Below are 12,863 nucleotides of genomic sequence, written 5' to 3'. Positions count from 1 at the left end.
CAGAATGAAAAAAAAAACGCAACCCCTCAATTACCTAAGTTCATAAAAAGCTAGGCCACACGAATTTACCAAAATATTAACTAACTAATTAATTAATCAATTTCAAAAAAAGGGGGAGAAATATCAATTTTGGTAATTTAAGATTCACCCAAAAAAAGGGGCCAAAAAAGGGGAAATGCGTTGGGGTAAACCTGCCTAAATCTGGCGGGCCCCCGCAACCGCCAGCTCAGCCGGCCAGCTGGTCAACGCTCCCCGAGTCGGCAGATTCCCAGCCGATAGCGGCCGTCCGATCGCTCGGGTCCCCGTGATTCGACGGGTCGGATTCACTGTGAGCTCACGAACGTTCCAGACCATGCATTGAATTTTCCTTTTTTTTTTTTTGCTTACGTGCCTATATTTACACTCGCGATTCCACTATTTATATTTCCGAGGAGATCCCCAAGATTCACTCAGATTCTTGAGGAACCGCATCGCTTCTCCCGCCGCCCTCCCCCGTCCACCTCTCCGCCGCCGCCCGCCGCCGCCGCCGCCGCCCACGCCGCCGTTCTCACCTGACCCAGGTACCGTTCACGATGGTTCGTTCGAACTCTCTCTCTCTCTCTCTCTCTCTCTTTCTTGCCCTAGTTTCTTGTTCCTCGCGAGAGAGGTTGCCCTCCTTCGGCGATGCGGCACGAGAGATTCGCTTCCGTTTGGCAGATCTCGTCGTCGTTTTTTCTTGATCCTTTCGCGTTCTTTCGATCCGGTTTCGTTGGTGGGTCGTGAAGCGGTCCCGCTCGTGGACGTGTTCCGTGTTGTCATCGGTGTGTGTGTGTGTGTACGATGATCCGTGCGTCTTGTTTTTCCCTTGTTTGTTGTTTTTACGAGGTCATGACGGGTTCCGTCTGTCGTGTTTCCTGATGGTCCAGGTCGAAAAATGGCGGGGGAGGCCGTACGCCGGAGAGGGTGCTGCTCGAAGCAGGACTTCCTCCCCGAGGAGTCCTTCGCGAGCTTCGGGAACTACATGAGGGCCCTCCGGGAGACGCCGGCCAGGCTGAGGGACCGGGTGGTGTCGCGGTCGCTGGACGCGACGGAGCTCCACGAGGTCAGGGCGCGGAGCCAGCACGAGATGAAGCGGACCCTCAACTGGTGGGACCTCATCTGGTTCGGCATCGGGGCCGTCATCGGCGCCGGCATCTTCGTCCTCACGGGCCTCGAGGCGAAGGAGACCGCCGGCCCGGCCGTGGTGATCTCCTACGTCGTCTCCGGCATCTCCGCCCTGCTCTCCGTCTTCTGCTACACCGAGTTCGCCGTGGAGATACCCTCGGCCGGTGAGTGTCGAAAACGAACGATTCCATCATCATTGTTTCCACGCTTCCTTGACAACGACTGTCACTAAATCTCTAAGATGAGCTTCATGATGTCTAGTGAGGACGCACTGTTTCCATTGAAAACGGTTGAATTTTTATGTAGTTTTTCTGGAGAGAGACCCATCAACATTGATGTGGACTGTCCAGTTCTTGAGGGCGTCCCAGGAATAAAAATTCGAAGAAAAATATGATCTTTGACTAAAAGATGAGATATTCCATGCATGTTTTGAACCGGAACTTCATACTTTTTTGTTTTATTTTTATGCCACTGACAATAAACCTGAGATTGGTATATTCAGGTGGATCATTTGCATACCTGAGAGTGGAGCTCGGCGACTTTGTGGCGTTCATTGCTGCGGGCAACATCCTCCTTGAGTACGTGATTGGCGGCGCCGCCGTCTCGCGCTCCTGGACGTCCTACTGCGCCACCCTTTTCAACCACAAGCCCACAGATTTCCTGATCAAGGCGCACGGCCTCGCCGAGGGCTACAACCAGCTCGACCCCATAGCTGTTGCCGTCTGCGCCGCGATCTGTGTCATCGCGGTACTAAGCACCAAGGGCTCGTCCATCTTTAACTCCATCGCCTCGGTCATCCACGTCGCGGTCATTCTCTTCATCATCATCGCGGGCCTGACCAAAGCCGACCCGAAGAACTACTCTGATTTCGCTCCTAATGGACCGCGCGGCATCTTCCAGGCTTCGGCAGTGCTCTTCTTCGCCTATGTTGGGTTTGACGCAGTCTCGACGATGGCCGAGGAGACCAAGAACCCAGCCCGGGACATACCCATTGGCTTAGTAGGCTCAATGGTCATCACAACCGCTTGCTATTGCCTGATGGCTGTAACACTCTGCCTCATGCAGCCTTACAAAGAGATCGACGAGAACGCGCCGTTCTCAGTTGCGTTCCAGGCTGTCGGGTGGAACTGGGCCAAGTACATTGTCGCCGCCGGCGCGCTGAAGGGCATGACGACCGTACTGCTAGTCAGTGCTGTCGGACAGGCTCGGTACCTTACGCACATGGCCCGGACCCACATGATGCCGCCCTGGTTCGCTCATGTTAACGAAAGGACGGGGACCCCGGTGAACGCCACTGTCACCATGCTCTCTGCGACAGCGGTCATAGCCTTCTTTACCAAGCTTGATATCCTGTCCAACCTCCTTTCCATCTCCACCCTGTTCATCTTCATGGTTGTGGCGGTCGCGCTCCTCGTCCGCCGCTACTACGTCAGTGGCACGACCACAACTGCAGACCGCAACAAGCTCGTTGCCTGCCTCGTCCTCATAATTGGGTCTTCTATTGCAACGGCCACTTACTGGGGCCTAAGTGAAGGTTGGATAGGATACGTGATCACGGTGCCCCTATGGTTAATAGGGACCGTGGCATTGAGGTTGTTCGTTCCTCATGCCCGCAATCCGAAACTGTGGGGAGTGCCTTTAGTCCCGTGGTTGCCGTCGGCCTCCATCGCCATCAACATCTTCCTACTCGGATCCATCGACAAGGATTCGTTCATGCGGTTCGCGATCTGGACTGGCTTTCTGTTGCTGTACTACTTCCTGTTCGGGTTACATGCAACGTATGACACCGCCAAGGAAGCTGCGGAGAGAAAGGATCAGGGGGAAATGCAGGTGAAGAGGATTGAAGAAGGAATTTGAGACAAGATGCACTGCAGTTTGGGTGTACATTTGAAAGAAAGTTCTAAGTTTACTTCATATTGATTCATGGTTTCTTTTCTAGAGATTATGTAGGTGGCATCCGTTGTATTGTTCATTTCTCGGATAACTGTTTGATAAAATAATATCTGAGAAGTGTTTTGTGATTATTTACAGAGAGATATATGACAATGATCAGGAAAGCAAAAAACATTTGGATCAACATTTCTTGTAGAAGTTTTACGACTTATGGAAAAATTAACTTGAACCATGATCCTAGACATGTTGCATGTGCAACGATTGTGAAATTGTTAGACCAACGTCCAATAATCGGCTGCCTTTGGTGAAGCCGGTGCATTCTCGACCATCATGCCATATTCCATCTAGGCATGTGATATCTATTGTGCTTCGAATACACCGTCGATCACCATACGAGTGATAACATTCCATCAAGGCGACCATCCTGTCCGCTTGTGTACTATACTACAGATACTAGCGGTCTGTCCCCGCCCGTCGATTATGACCTAACCGGTTTGATTGACCGCGTCTGGATCATGAATTGCCGTTTCTAGCAAGTTTTCGCACCAGTCCGATCCTAATAGCACTAGCAAGAAGCGGTGAAGAAGAGAAATTCCACACTGAGATGAAGCATCTACATTGCCATACGAGCAAAGATACGCGATCGATACGGGTTCGTGACCACACTACAGAAGCCAGAATATAGAAGCCTGAGGAAGATGGGAGAGTTGCATTAACAGGCATTAGGATAGATAAACATACCAAAAAGCACGGATTTATCTGCCCATGGGCGCAATTTGAATGGCGAAGTTTCTTGCTATGTTCAATACATAGCGAGTATGGGAAGGCTACAAATGAGCAAAGTTGTCAAATCTGGTACACTGTTGAGGAGATTGAGCTTTAGATAAACCATGTAAAATTGATTGAAGTGGAACAACCAAAGGCAAGAATTTTATGGGAAAAGGCTGTAACGAAAGCAAAGGGTCTTTATCCGTCCAAAGATAAGTTTTTCTTGTGTTAACCACGCCTTTCCTTCAGCTTCTCGATCTTACCGGTTGAATTTCCATTGTTCCGGCTGACAGATTTCTCTTCGGCGCTGCACATCTGAGACTTTATCTTGAACCCGAATTTCTTCGTCCACATGCTTGAACTCTTCGCCTGACCCAACTTCTCGATCTCCCGTTTCATCTCAGAGCATTCCTTCTCGAGCTCAAACACCCGCATTCTCATGCTGTCCATCCCGATTTTCAGGACCTGGTTTTCGCTCACGGCTGTATCCCACCCTCCTTCGGCTGGCCCACCAAACCCACCCCTCAACTGCCTTGATCCCTCAAGATTTTCTGATACTAAAAAGCACCCGGCGATCGAAGTCCTAAGCTGAAGCTGCTCGAAGAATAGTACTTGGACCACTATTCTTAAAGGCAACCTTTCATTCTGTGCGGCGTGAGTGCAAGCTTCAAGGGACAACTTCTGGCAGTCCATCAGCCTGCAAAGTTCCTCCTTATCGGACTCTGCTAGCCATGGATGTGACTGCAGAATGGGAACATTGCATAAGAAACATAAACGAAAAGACTATATAGCAATAATGAAGATGTAGTGCGTGGAAATGCCATCTGGATTTTACGACCCAAGAGCATATTTCGTCATCATATGAAAAGGAAATACGAGATAAGTTGGTCCACTATCAACAAATAAATAAACGCAAAAAGAAAGAGGACGAAAGCGAAAAGGAAACCCTGGAAACTATGGACAAAAACAAACACTTTAATTCAGACCGGTCCATACCAGGTTCACACAAGTAGACCCGCATACTAGGGTGCAGGTTCTACGAGACCAGAACCAAATATTAATATTTGTTGAGGGCATTATGATTAGTCGGAAACTCTTTAAGATTCTTATCAATAGTCAGTCACTATCCATCTTCTGTTCTCTTCATCGACATGCAGCTAGAGAAGACAAGACAAGAATAACTTCCAACTCTTTATTAGACAGACTTACCTTGAGGTAGATATCTATTGCACGATAAAGACCATCATCTAAGGGTCTGGCAAAATCAGGAACAGCAGCAGCAAGAGCCTGGAACTTGGGGAGCTTCAAGTTAATGTCAGGGGCAACCTCTGCGAGATAGCCATCGATAAGTTTCGCGACAATTGTAATAGGAGTCAGTGAAGGCGATCCAATCAGCTCGCCATTGTCCTCCGAACATGGAGAGGCCCCACCAGTAGCTTGATCCATGACGAGGAAGTGTTCAAGAATCCGCTGCACGCAGTCCACGTTATAGAGTGTCTCTGTCGAATGACATAGATTGGGCATTAAAAGATCTTCAAGAGTAGCTTCATCAAGCTGCATCCCGATTCTTCTCTCCAAATTTGATACGCAAGAGGGGCTTACTTGAAGAATCACACCGGTTCGGAGTAGACCAAACAAGAACTTAGTTGATACTAGGCTTTTCTGCATAGGAAGTAACCGATCAATATCTTCCACTAAGCTCTTCTGGTCCACTTCGGAAGGTAGAGCCGCCGGACCAACAGCAGACAGGTTAGAACTAGACTCGGTAATACCCCGACGCCTGTTCAGGCCAGGGAGGTACTTTTTGGCATAGAAAGAAAGTGATCCGGCGATTATTTCTGGTTTGATGCCACGAGATTCCATTACTGAAATCAACATTTTGTACAGAGCAAAACTCAAAACCGTCACATCCTCGTACCACCAATCTGAACTTAGATTCTTAGGCCTCGCGCCAGTGCTTATCCCGTTCCATAAAAGACCGCCACCTGGACTCTGCAAAGGTCCGCCATGCTCCATGATAGGCCATCCAAATAGATTAGGGTCAGTCGATGCTTTGATGGCCAGTGACTCAATGCAGCGTTTAGTGATGTTGAGTTCGTCAGCATAAGAAATAAGATCAACACAGGTCAGGAGTGCCTTTAGGGAATCTTTCCAGCTTCTAAGGACTACTTGGTTAAGGAAATTGTCAGTCTTCATAATAAGATTACCCTCCCCAAGCTCCTCGGTCATTTCAAGATGCTCGGCTGCACATCTGAGGTGCACGACATTCGAGGCAGTAAGTTCAAGTTTCATCCCGTAACAGAATTTAGCTATAAGTTCGAATGTCTTGGCACCACCAGGAATATCCGAAAGGACTAGGGAACATTTTTCTTCCCCCTCTTCAGATGCCTCTGTAATCATTCTTTCCATGACCGCACTTCTAGAGAGCAGTGGAAACTGCAAATAAGAGGTTTAAGAAGTTGTTCTTGAAACATAATCAAGATATAGAAAGAATGTAGTTAAACATAATGGAAAAGGCCTGTTTGAAGCAGAGTTACGTAAATTGCTAACAAGACATTTCCTAGACTACTCGGATGGTATCCCTCTGAAGTCCCATATACTTCCACCGTAGACAACATGAGCTATGTGGAACTTCTGCATTATTTTATCCATTCATTATGTGAGAGAATATGTCAAAATAGCGCTCAAGTAAAGCTACAGAAAGGAAGACAAGGACGAGCTAAATCATTGTGTTGCCTACTCTTTGCAGTGAATTTAAAGCACAGTTACGCCAATTTCCTTGTTTTCGGTCAGAACAAGGTAAAATCTTGCGCCAAGAAGTCAGAACCCAATCCCATCATGAATTCTGAAGAGCGTTGCTATATCATACATAGGCACCCTTCACAGAGGCCCTTATTGGTGCCTCATATTTCAATGGTATGCTAGAAGCTTGCGGCGGTTTTATTCCAGACAAGATCTCACACCCTCTCGGTTTGCCTATTCATGACCTCAACAAGAATAAAACCTCGTATAGAATGAATAAGACCAACTATAATTGTATAAGAAATCGTGCTTATCGTCTCTTCTTTCAGATGACTGAATCAACAGATGCATGTTGAAAAACCAAAAGGAGAGGTAAAGGCTTGTACATCATACCAGGTAAAAATTAATGCTGAACATGTTCTTTACAGAAATGATGGGCAAATTTTTAACATAAAACTTATTGACTAGTATTTCTTACTTATATGCTCATTTCATGAGTTCCTTGCACTAAATATGCAGTCCACACATCTAATGAAATACTGAATAGATAATCATATCGGCAAGGACCGTCACCTTGTGAAGATGAAAGGACATTTCTCCAACCTCAACAACAAGATCGCTAGGAAGGCCAGTTGTGCAGAACCTATGAGCATTCAGAGACAGAGACGTACGATATATTAGAAAATATCAACTCTATATAATCAGATTCAAGTTCCAATACAAAATGCACACAGAATGTGCTGGCCGGACCAAAACATTTTAAAAGATCCAATTAAGAAAACGGATGTTTTTCATCTCCTGTTACAGAAAGAACTCCCCTTCTAGTCTGCTTTCAATGTCATGATAATATGAGTGAGAGTTTTCAAGTTCCTATTCATCTAGAGTAACAAGGTCCTTGAACTTTAGCAACTAATATGGATTTCAAGTTGTTGGACAACTCTTCTTAAGAATTTAAAGTTCCATTCCTCTCGAGGCTGCAGGTTGTGATCTGCATTGGTGACCTCTGAAAAACGGAAAAGTACAAAAAGAAAGATGACTGAAGAAACACAGGAAACTGCTTGATCTCTGAATGGAGCATCTGATATTGACAAGGCAATTACAAGTCAGATGGCCAAAAACGGATGATAGAACAATCCTGGAGGAGGAGTGGAGAATTCATACAAATTAATACGAGGTCACAAGATCCAGAAGCATCCTGAGCAAAGAGGCAGGTTCATATTTCCATTTCAGTATCAATAAGCTGTTTTACCTCAGCAGCGACATTAGGGCAGAATCTGAGCAGTGTCTAAAAATACCCCAGTCCCAAAGACATGGCATTAAGCCATACAGACAAACTATCTTACGAATACTTAAACCAAATGTAAGACTGTGGTCGAAGAACTTTCACAATGTGATGTTTTCTTGGTTCTGGAACTTAGGGTCATTTCAAAATTGTCATAATGAGAAAGGTCCTTTGGGTGAATTAATGCATAAGATCAGCAGAGAAAGTGGAGCATATCTAGAAGCAGCAACTAAATAGGCAGTTGGAAGTCACTAAGATCAATCCAGGGCATCCCCTGCTACTCTGAAGAACAAGAGGGCAAACCTGAACATCAATCAACTTTTGACACTGATGGCTTCAGAATTTTGTTTTCCGTAATCATTGCGGTAAAAATAACGATTCCCGTGATGTTGAAACAGCTAGATTTAACTCTAAAGATGAGTTAATTGGGGTAAAAATTACATCTCAAGTGAAGTTGAAATAGCTTGCTTTACCTCAAGAGATATTAAGTTTTGAAGTAAAAGATGACTAGGTTGAACACAGAATAAGAGCTGGTCCTGTCAATAAAAAATGAATAGGCCAAGATCTCCAGAGTGATGTTCAGGAAAACAATACATAGATATGCTTTTCCTGACGTGGCTTGGACATAAATGTACATCCAAACACCCGCAATGAAAATCAACTTTCCATAAATTGCATGTCTTTACTCAGTCTTGGAGTTACTTAGGATGTACACCAACTTAAGGCTACGATCTCAGCAATCCCATTTAACTTTTCAATTTGACTAAACACCTTGGCCACAACTAATTATTGTTAAAGTTATCTGGTTCGAGAAACTTGACTGCACACACTCATGAATATCTCAGATATAACCACACTATAATTGTGACCTCCGCATCCACAACGCTAACTAGAACTCACTCCACTATCCTGCAAGGGCTACCTGAACTGATATCTGCACTCTATTATGCACAGTCCAGTACAGAACCATTGCAAGATTAGGAGCTTATCTTTTCACTATTGTAAACAAAAAAAAGAATTGTGCACAGGAAAATGATCCTCATAAACAGTTGGATTATTGCAACTTATAACCTAAAGTTTTTACCTTGTGACCTAAGCAGCAGGATGCAAATGATTTAAGTGCATCTGACTAGGTAATTTCAAATTGAACTCCGGCAAAAGAAGTCCCGAACTTTCCATATGATTTCATATTCAGGTTTCCAAAGTATTGGAGGAGAAGTGAAACAAAGCTTGCCTAGCTCAAATTGACAACTCACGGGACTACTGGCTGTGAAAATTCAAGCAAAAAATAAGGGTCGGATGTACCAGTCAGACTGAAAAAAATAAAATATAAGTGTAGTGTTTCCAAGCTTCACAGGGGTCTACGAACCAAATTTCTCTAATCAAACCAGCAGATTGCAATGGCAAACAACACCACATTCCAAATTGTCAACACCCATCTAAAATACCAGACAGGCATTACGAATCATAGCAAAACCGAAATGGCAAATTGAAGAGGCACATACCAAGCCTGCCCTTGGCGTTGGAATGCATCACTTTTGGATCCCAACTTCACGCAGGCCATTTCTCCCAACAAATCCAAATCCCTATACCAATCAGTGTAAACCCAATCTGTGCTGTACCCCACAAGAATCTGTCCTCAACACCGCTCCCAAATAAAAAAACCACCCAGGAAATGCAGCTTCTCCGGAGACCCTTTTCCAGCCACAGAGCAGCTCCAGAAAAGGCATAAACTCACTTACTAGACAAGCAGAACTCTACCAAATTTACCAGCAAATCCAACAAACTCAAAATGCCCACCAAGCAACTCCACTCACAGACTCCTACCACCCCTTCTTCACCAGATGCCCGAGTCTCGTTCCGAACCCAATGCACATTACCTCCGGCGCTCAGACGGCAAATCTAGGTCAACCCCACTTCCCCCCGCAGGACACATCTCTGCTCCAAGAAACCCACCGAACCACTCTTGGAATTTCGGCAAGCCAGCCAAAGTTGCTATCCTTAAATTAATGTCCTAAGACCACCAAGAAGATTCCAAAGCTCGGACTCGCACAGAACAAAAAAGGGGGGGAGGGGGGGCCAGACCCATTAAAGAAAAGACGCTAATCCAGCACGGAGGGCGCTTCTTCTCCGCCACCGGCGACTAAAAAATACTCAGCTACGACTTCGAAGGCTAATCATGCACGGGGCCGAAAAAGACAGGCAGGAACGCTCGGGAAGCTCGAAACAGTCGTTTTTTTAATGGGCCTGCTCCCAAAGCAAGCAACCTCCCCACCTGACTGACGCATTACGTGCATGTGGGGTCGATCGCTTGGGGCACACTCATTGCATTTTTTGTGGAGCAGCAGCAGCAGCAGCGCGAGGTTTGATGCGTTAAAGCGAGACCGAAGTGCAGTGACCCGTCGAGAGAAAATATACTGTGCAATTGATGAAATCTTTTATTTCTCTCCTTTAATCTTCCAGCTGGTTTCTTTCTTAAGCTAACAACGGGCATCTGCTTTTTTTTACAGGGAGGCCATGTGGGGATGCGTTACGAGGGCCTGCTTTGCTCCCTGCATTCAATGGGGGGCGTTCGAGGCTCGGTGAAAGCGACCTGTTTTCTTTGGTTGGGGAGATTTCCACATGGTGGAAATGAGTGAAATGTAAAATGGAAAAAGAAATCGTTTTCCGGGCGATCGAGTATGAGTAGGGGGTGTGAACGAGTCGGGATGGGATTGGGCTCGGCCCGGACACATCGCGCCTGCTCTCATGTGCCCGAGGGCTGGCTCCGGCCGAAGGTGATTGAGGTCGTTTATGTGCATAGCTCGAATCTATCCTGTTGTTGTGTCTATGCCCACTTCTTCGTATTCCAGAACCCTAACACCTTATTGTCTATTAGCACTTTTTACCGCTTAATTGTAAATTTCGTCTCTTTTTATGGCTTCTCCAGGGATTTTCGGGTTCTTATGAATTTTCATTTTAGATACCCTTTTATTATTTGATTAAGTTCGTGCATGTCCGAGCCTTCAGGCTTCTTGATCTTAAAGCTCGAGAACCTAGTCGAGCCTGAAATTAAGAAGGGGGAAAAAACCATCAATTTAGGGCCCAAAAGCGCAGACCGATCCCGGACCCGGATCGGGGTAGGGCGAGCCGACACGAGCCGGACCGGGCTTCCGATCCCCGGTCTATTTTCGAGTAACCCTAGTTTGGATAGTGAGTGAGGTTCAAGGAAAGGTACTCCTGAGCATTCCAGCATGATTTTGAGATGAAACTTTGGGACATGGTTTGAAGGTCAATTTTGAAGAAGGCATTATTGGGCTTTGGGCTCACCATCGCTGGGCCCAATGGTCATTGCCGGGGTGGGGTTGGCGCTTTACGTCAGTGAGGTCTGGGATCAAAATCAAACAAAGATATAGCAAAGTGGAAACAGAGAAAAAAAAGAAGGAAAATGAACTAAAATCATAAAATTGTGACAGATATTTATGTATACTAAAATGTTGAAAATTAAATCGTAGGGTGTTTTTGTTTGAGTGAAAGAATCATCCGCGAATTACGAAAATGAATTTCCTAACTTGAAAAGGGGAAATCATTCCCCTTTACATGAAGTTTTTCCGTAAACAAACACACCCATAATAAACGTTACTATAGGGGAGAAAAAAATTCACTTGGAATTTACAAATTTAACGAGGCTCTACTTCAAGACATTTGCATGGAAGAAATTTTTTAGAATTGTTGAAGATGACATGGTGCAAAACATGTTGACCCGTCGTTTGAGTTGGCAAAAAGCAATAAGACTTGCCCATTTCAAGCAATAGGCTACGTATATAGATAGAATACATGTCTCAATGGTAACTTTCTCACTAATGGCCTTCGATGGCCCTTAGGGATGGTTGGAAAAAAAAAGTTGAAAAAGGCAAATTTTTAAAAAAATAAGACAGAAAAATAGCAATCAAAGTGAATTTCATTGGCATTCTATAAAATTAAATCAAACTGAAAAAAGAAAGCTATTGGAAAGTTATATAATTGCTTTAGTGTAGGAAATATGTATAAAAATTAAATGAAGATGTTTTTAAATGCCAATTAACTTTTAATTGACGGTTTAAATTGTGGAATTAGCGGGAGAAAGAAAAGTAAAGTCAACACTCAATTTGGTAATTAAGTAGATTATTAATTTTAGCTGAGGTGGTATCTAGGTGATGGCTATTTTTGTGGTGAACGTATCAAAACCTTCTCTTGTAATGAGGAGAGGGTCATTGGAGCAATATCCATTCCTAGGTGAGACACTTAGAGGCAACATTTAAAAAAAATATATTTTGCTATAATATATTTATTTGTGAGATAATACCGCAATATGATTCAAAGTGGTGTATATATATTACCTCCATGATTTACATCATTGCACAATGAATGTTATTACTTATAGTGAACTATCTCGAGTTTCTCTTCAAGAATTTAATTTCGCTATAATATATTTACTAACGAAGAGCTTCTTATTTTTGGGATAATTGATCCTTCGTCTTGCAATTATTTCAAAAGAATATACAACAAGTACAAGTAACAGGGCCATCGAGTGTAACAGCTACTAATCTTTCCCAACTCACTCTAATGCCACACTCATTCACAGAACAACAAAAACGCCCCATATGCACAAAAGTACCAAGTGAGACCCCAAGCTTCACAAGTTTGTCTATGACAGCAAAACTTTGGACTCAACACTCTTACAACCACTAAGCCTCAATCTCACAGTGGTAACAATACTTCTAGTGTAACGACCCGGTCTGAAGAGAGCAGGGAGTGATTGCCGGCGCGAGAGGGTCTGGACAAGGACGTGCTCTCATCAGGCTTCCAGAAAGGCGAAGGTGGCAGGAATGAACAAAATTGCGCACCAAATAAGGAGAGAGCGTTCCTGAATTATATATGTGAAACTGGAAGTAATTTACAAAATGCGCCTTTCGACGTAACAATAGCGTTTAGAATTGGAACTCCAATGTTAATCCAGGGGTGTCTGATTTAGAGTTTTCTTTAGCATCAATCCAGTAATTCTCATCATGCAGCC

General features: G+C 44.6%; 2 protein-coding genes across 2 annotated transcripts; one reads left to right on the top strand and one right to left on the bottom strand.

The window, feature by feature from the left end:
• Positions 1 to 470: 470 nt before the first annotated feature.
• LOC115684133 (cationic amino acid transporter 1-like) lies at positions 471 to 3,167 on the top strand. Its single transcript, XM_056305907.1, has 3 exons — positions 471 to 560; positions 906 to 1,307; positions 1,646 to 3,167. Exons 2-3 carry the CDS (start codon positions 914 to 916, stop codon positions 2,998 to 3,000), a joined length of 1,749 nt encoding a protein of 582 aa, XP_056161882.1. The 5' UTR covers positions 471 to 560; positions 906 to 913; the 3' UTR covers positions 3,001 to 3,167.
• Positions 3,168 to 3,718: 551 nt separating this feature from the next.
• On the bottom strand, positions 3,719 to 10,051 carry LOC115684160 (BTB/POZ domain-containing protein At1g30440-like). Its single transcript, XM_030608859.2, has 4 exons — positions 9,334 to 10,051; positions 7,120 to 7,189; positions 5,014 to 6,240; positions 3,719 to 4,545 (listed from the first exon to the last, which is right to left on the bottom strand). Exons 1-4 carry the CDS (start codon positions 9,390 to 9,392, stop codon positions 4,033 to 4,035), a joined length of 1,869 nt encoding a protein of 622 aa, XP_030464719.2. The 5' UTR covers positions 9,393 to 10,051; the 3' UTR covers positions 3,719 to 4,032.
• Positions 10,052 to 12,863: the final 2,812 nt, after the last annotated feature.

The sequence above is a fragment of the Syzygium oleosum genome, unplaced genomic scaffold, assembly GCF_021117445.2.
Source record: "Syzygium oleosum isolate NSW1041296 unplaced genomic scaffold, Sole_v2.1 Sole_v2.40, whole genome shotgun sequence".
Lineage (NCBI taxonomy): Eukaryota > Viridiplantae > Streptophyta > Magnoliopsida > Myrtales > Myrtaceae > Syzygium > Syzygium oleosum.
The sequence above is the reverse complement of the archived record's forward strand: the minus strand, read 5'-3'. Positions and strand labels throughout refer to the sequence as shown.

Excerpts from the sequence above, each read along its gene's own strand:
- LOC115684133 (XM_056305907.1), top strand. The coding sequence starts at position 914 with ATGGCGGGGGAGGCCGTACGCCGGAGAGGGTGCTGCTCGAAGCAGGAC. Across the intron at positions 1,308-1,645 it reads CGTGGAGATACCCTCGGCCG|GTGGATCATTTGCATACCTG; the intron begins GTGAGTGTCGAA and ends TGGTATATTCAG.
- LOC115684160 (XM_030608859.2), bottom strand. The coding sequence starts at position 9,392 with ATGGCCTGCGTGAAGTTGGGATCCAAAAGTGATGCATTCCAACGCCAA. Across the intron at positions 6,241-7,119 it reads TGTCCTTTCATCTTCACAAG|TTTCCACTGCTCTCTAGAAG; the intron begins GTGACGGTCCTT and ends TCTTATTTGCAG. Across the intron at positions 4,546-5,013 it reads CAATAGATATCTACCTCAAG|TCACATCCATGGCTAGCAGA; the intron begins GTAAGTCTGTCT and ends CCCATTCTGCAG.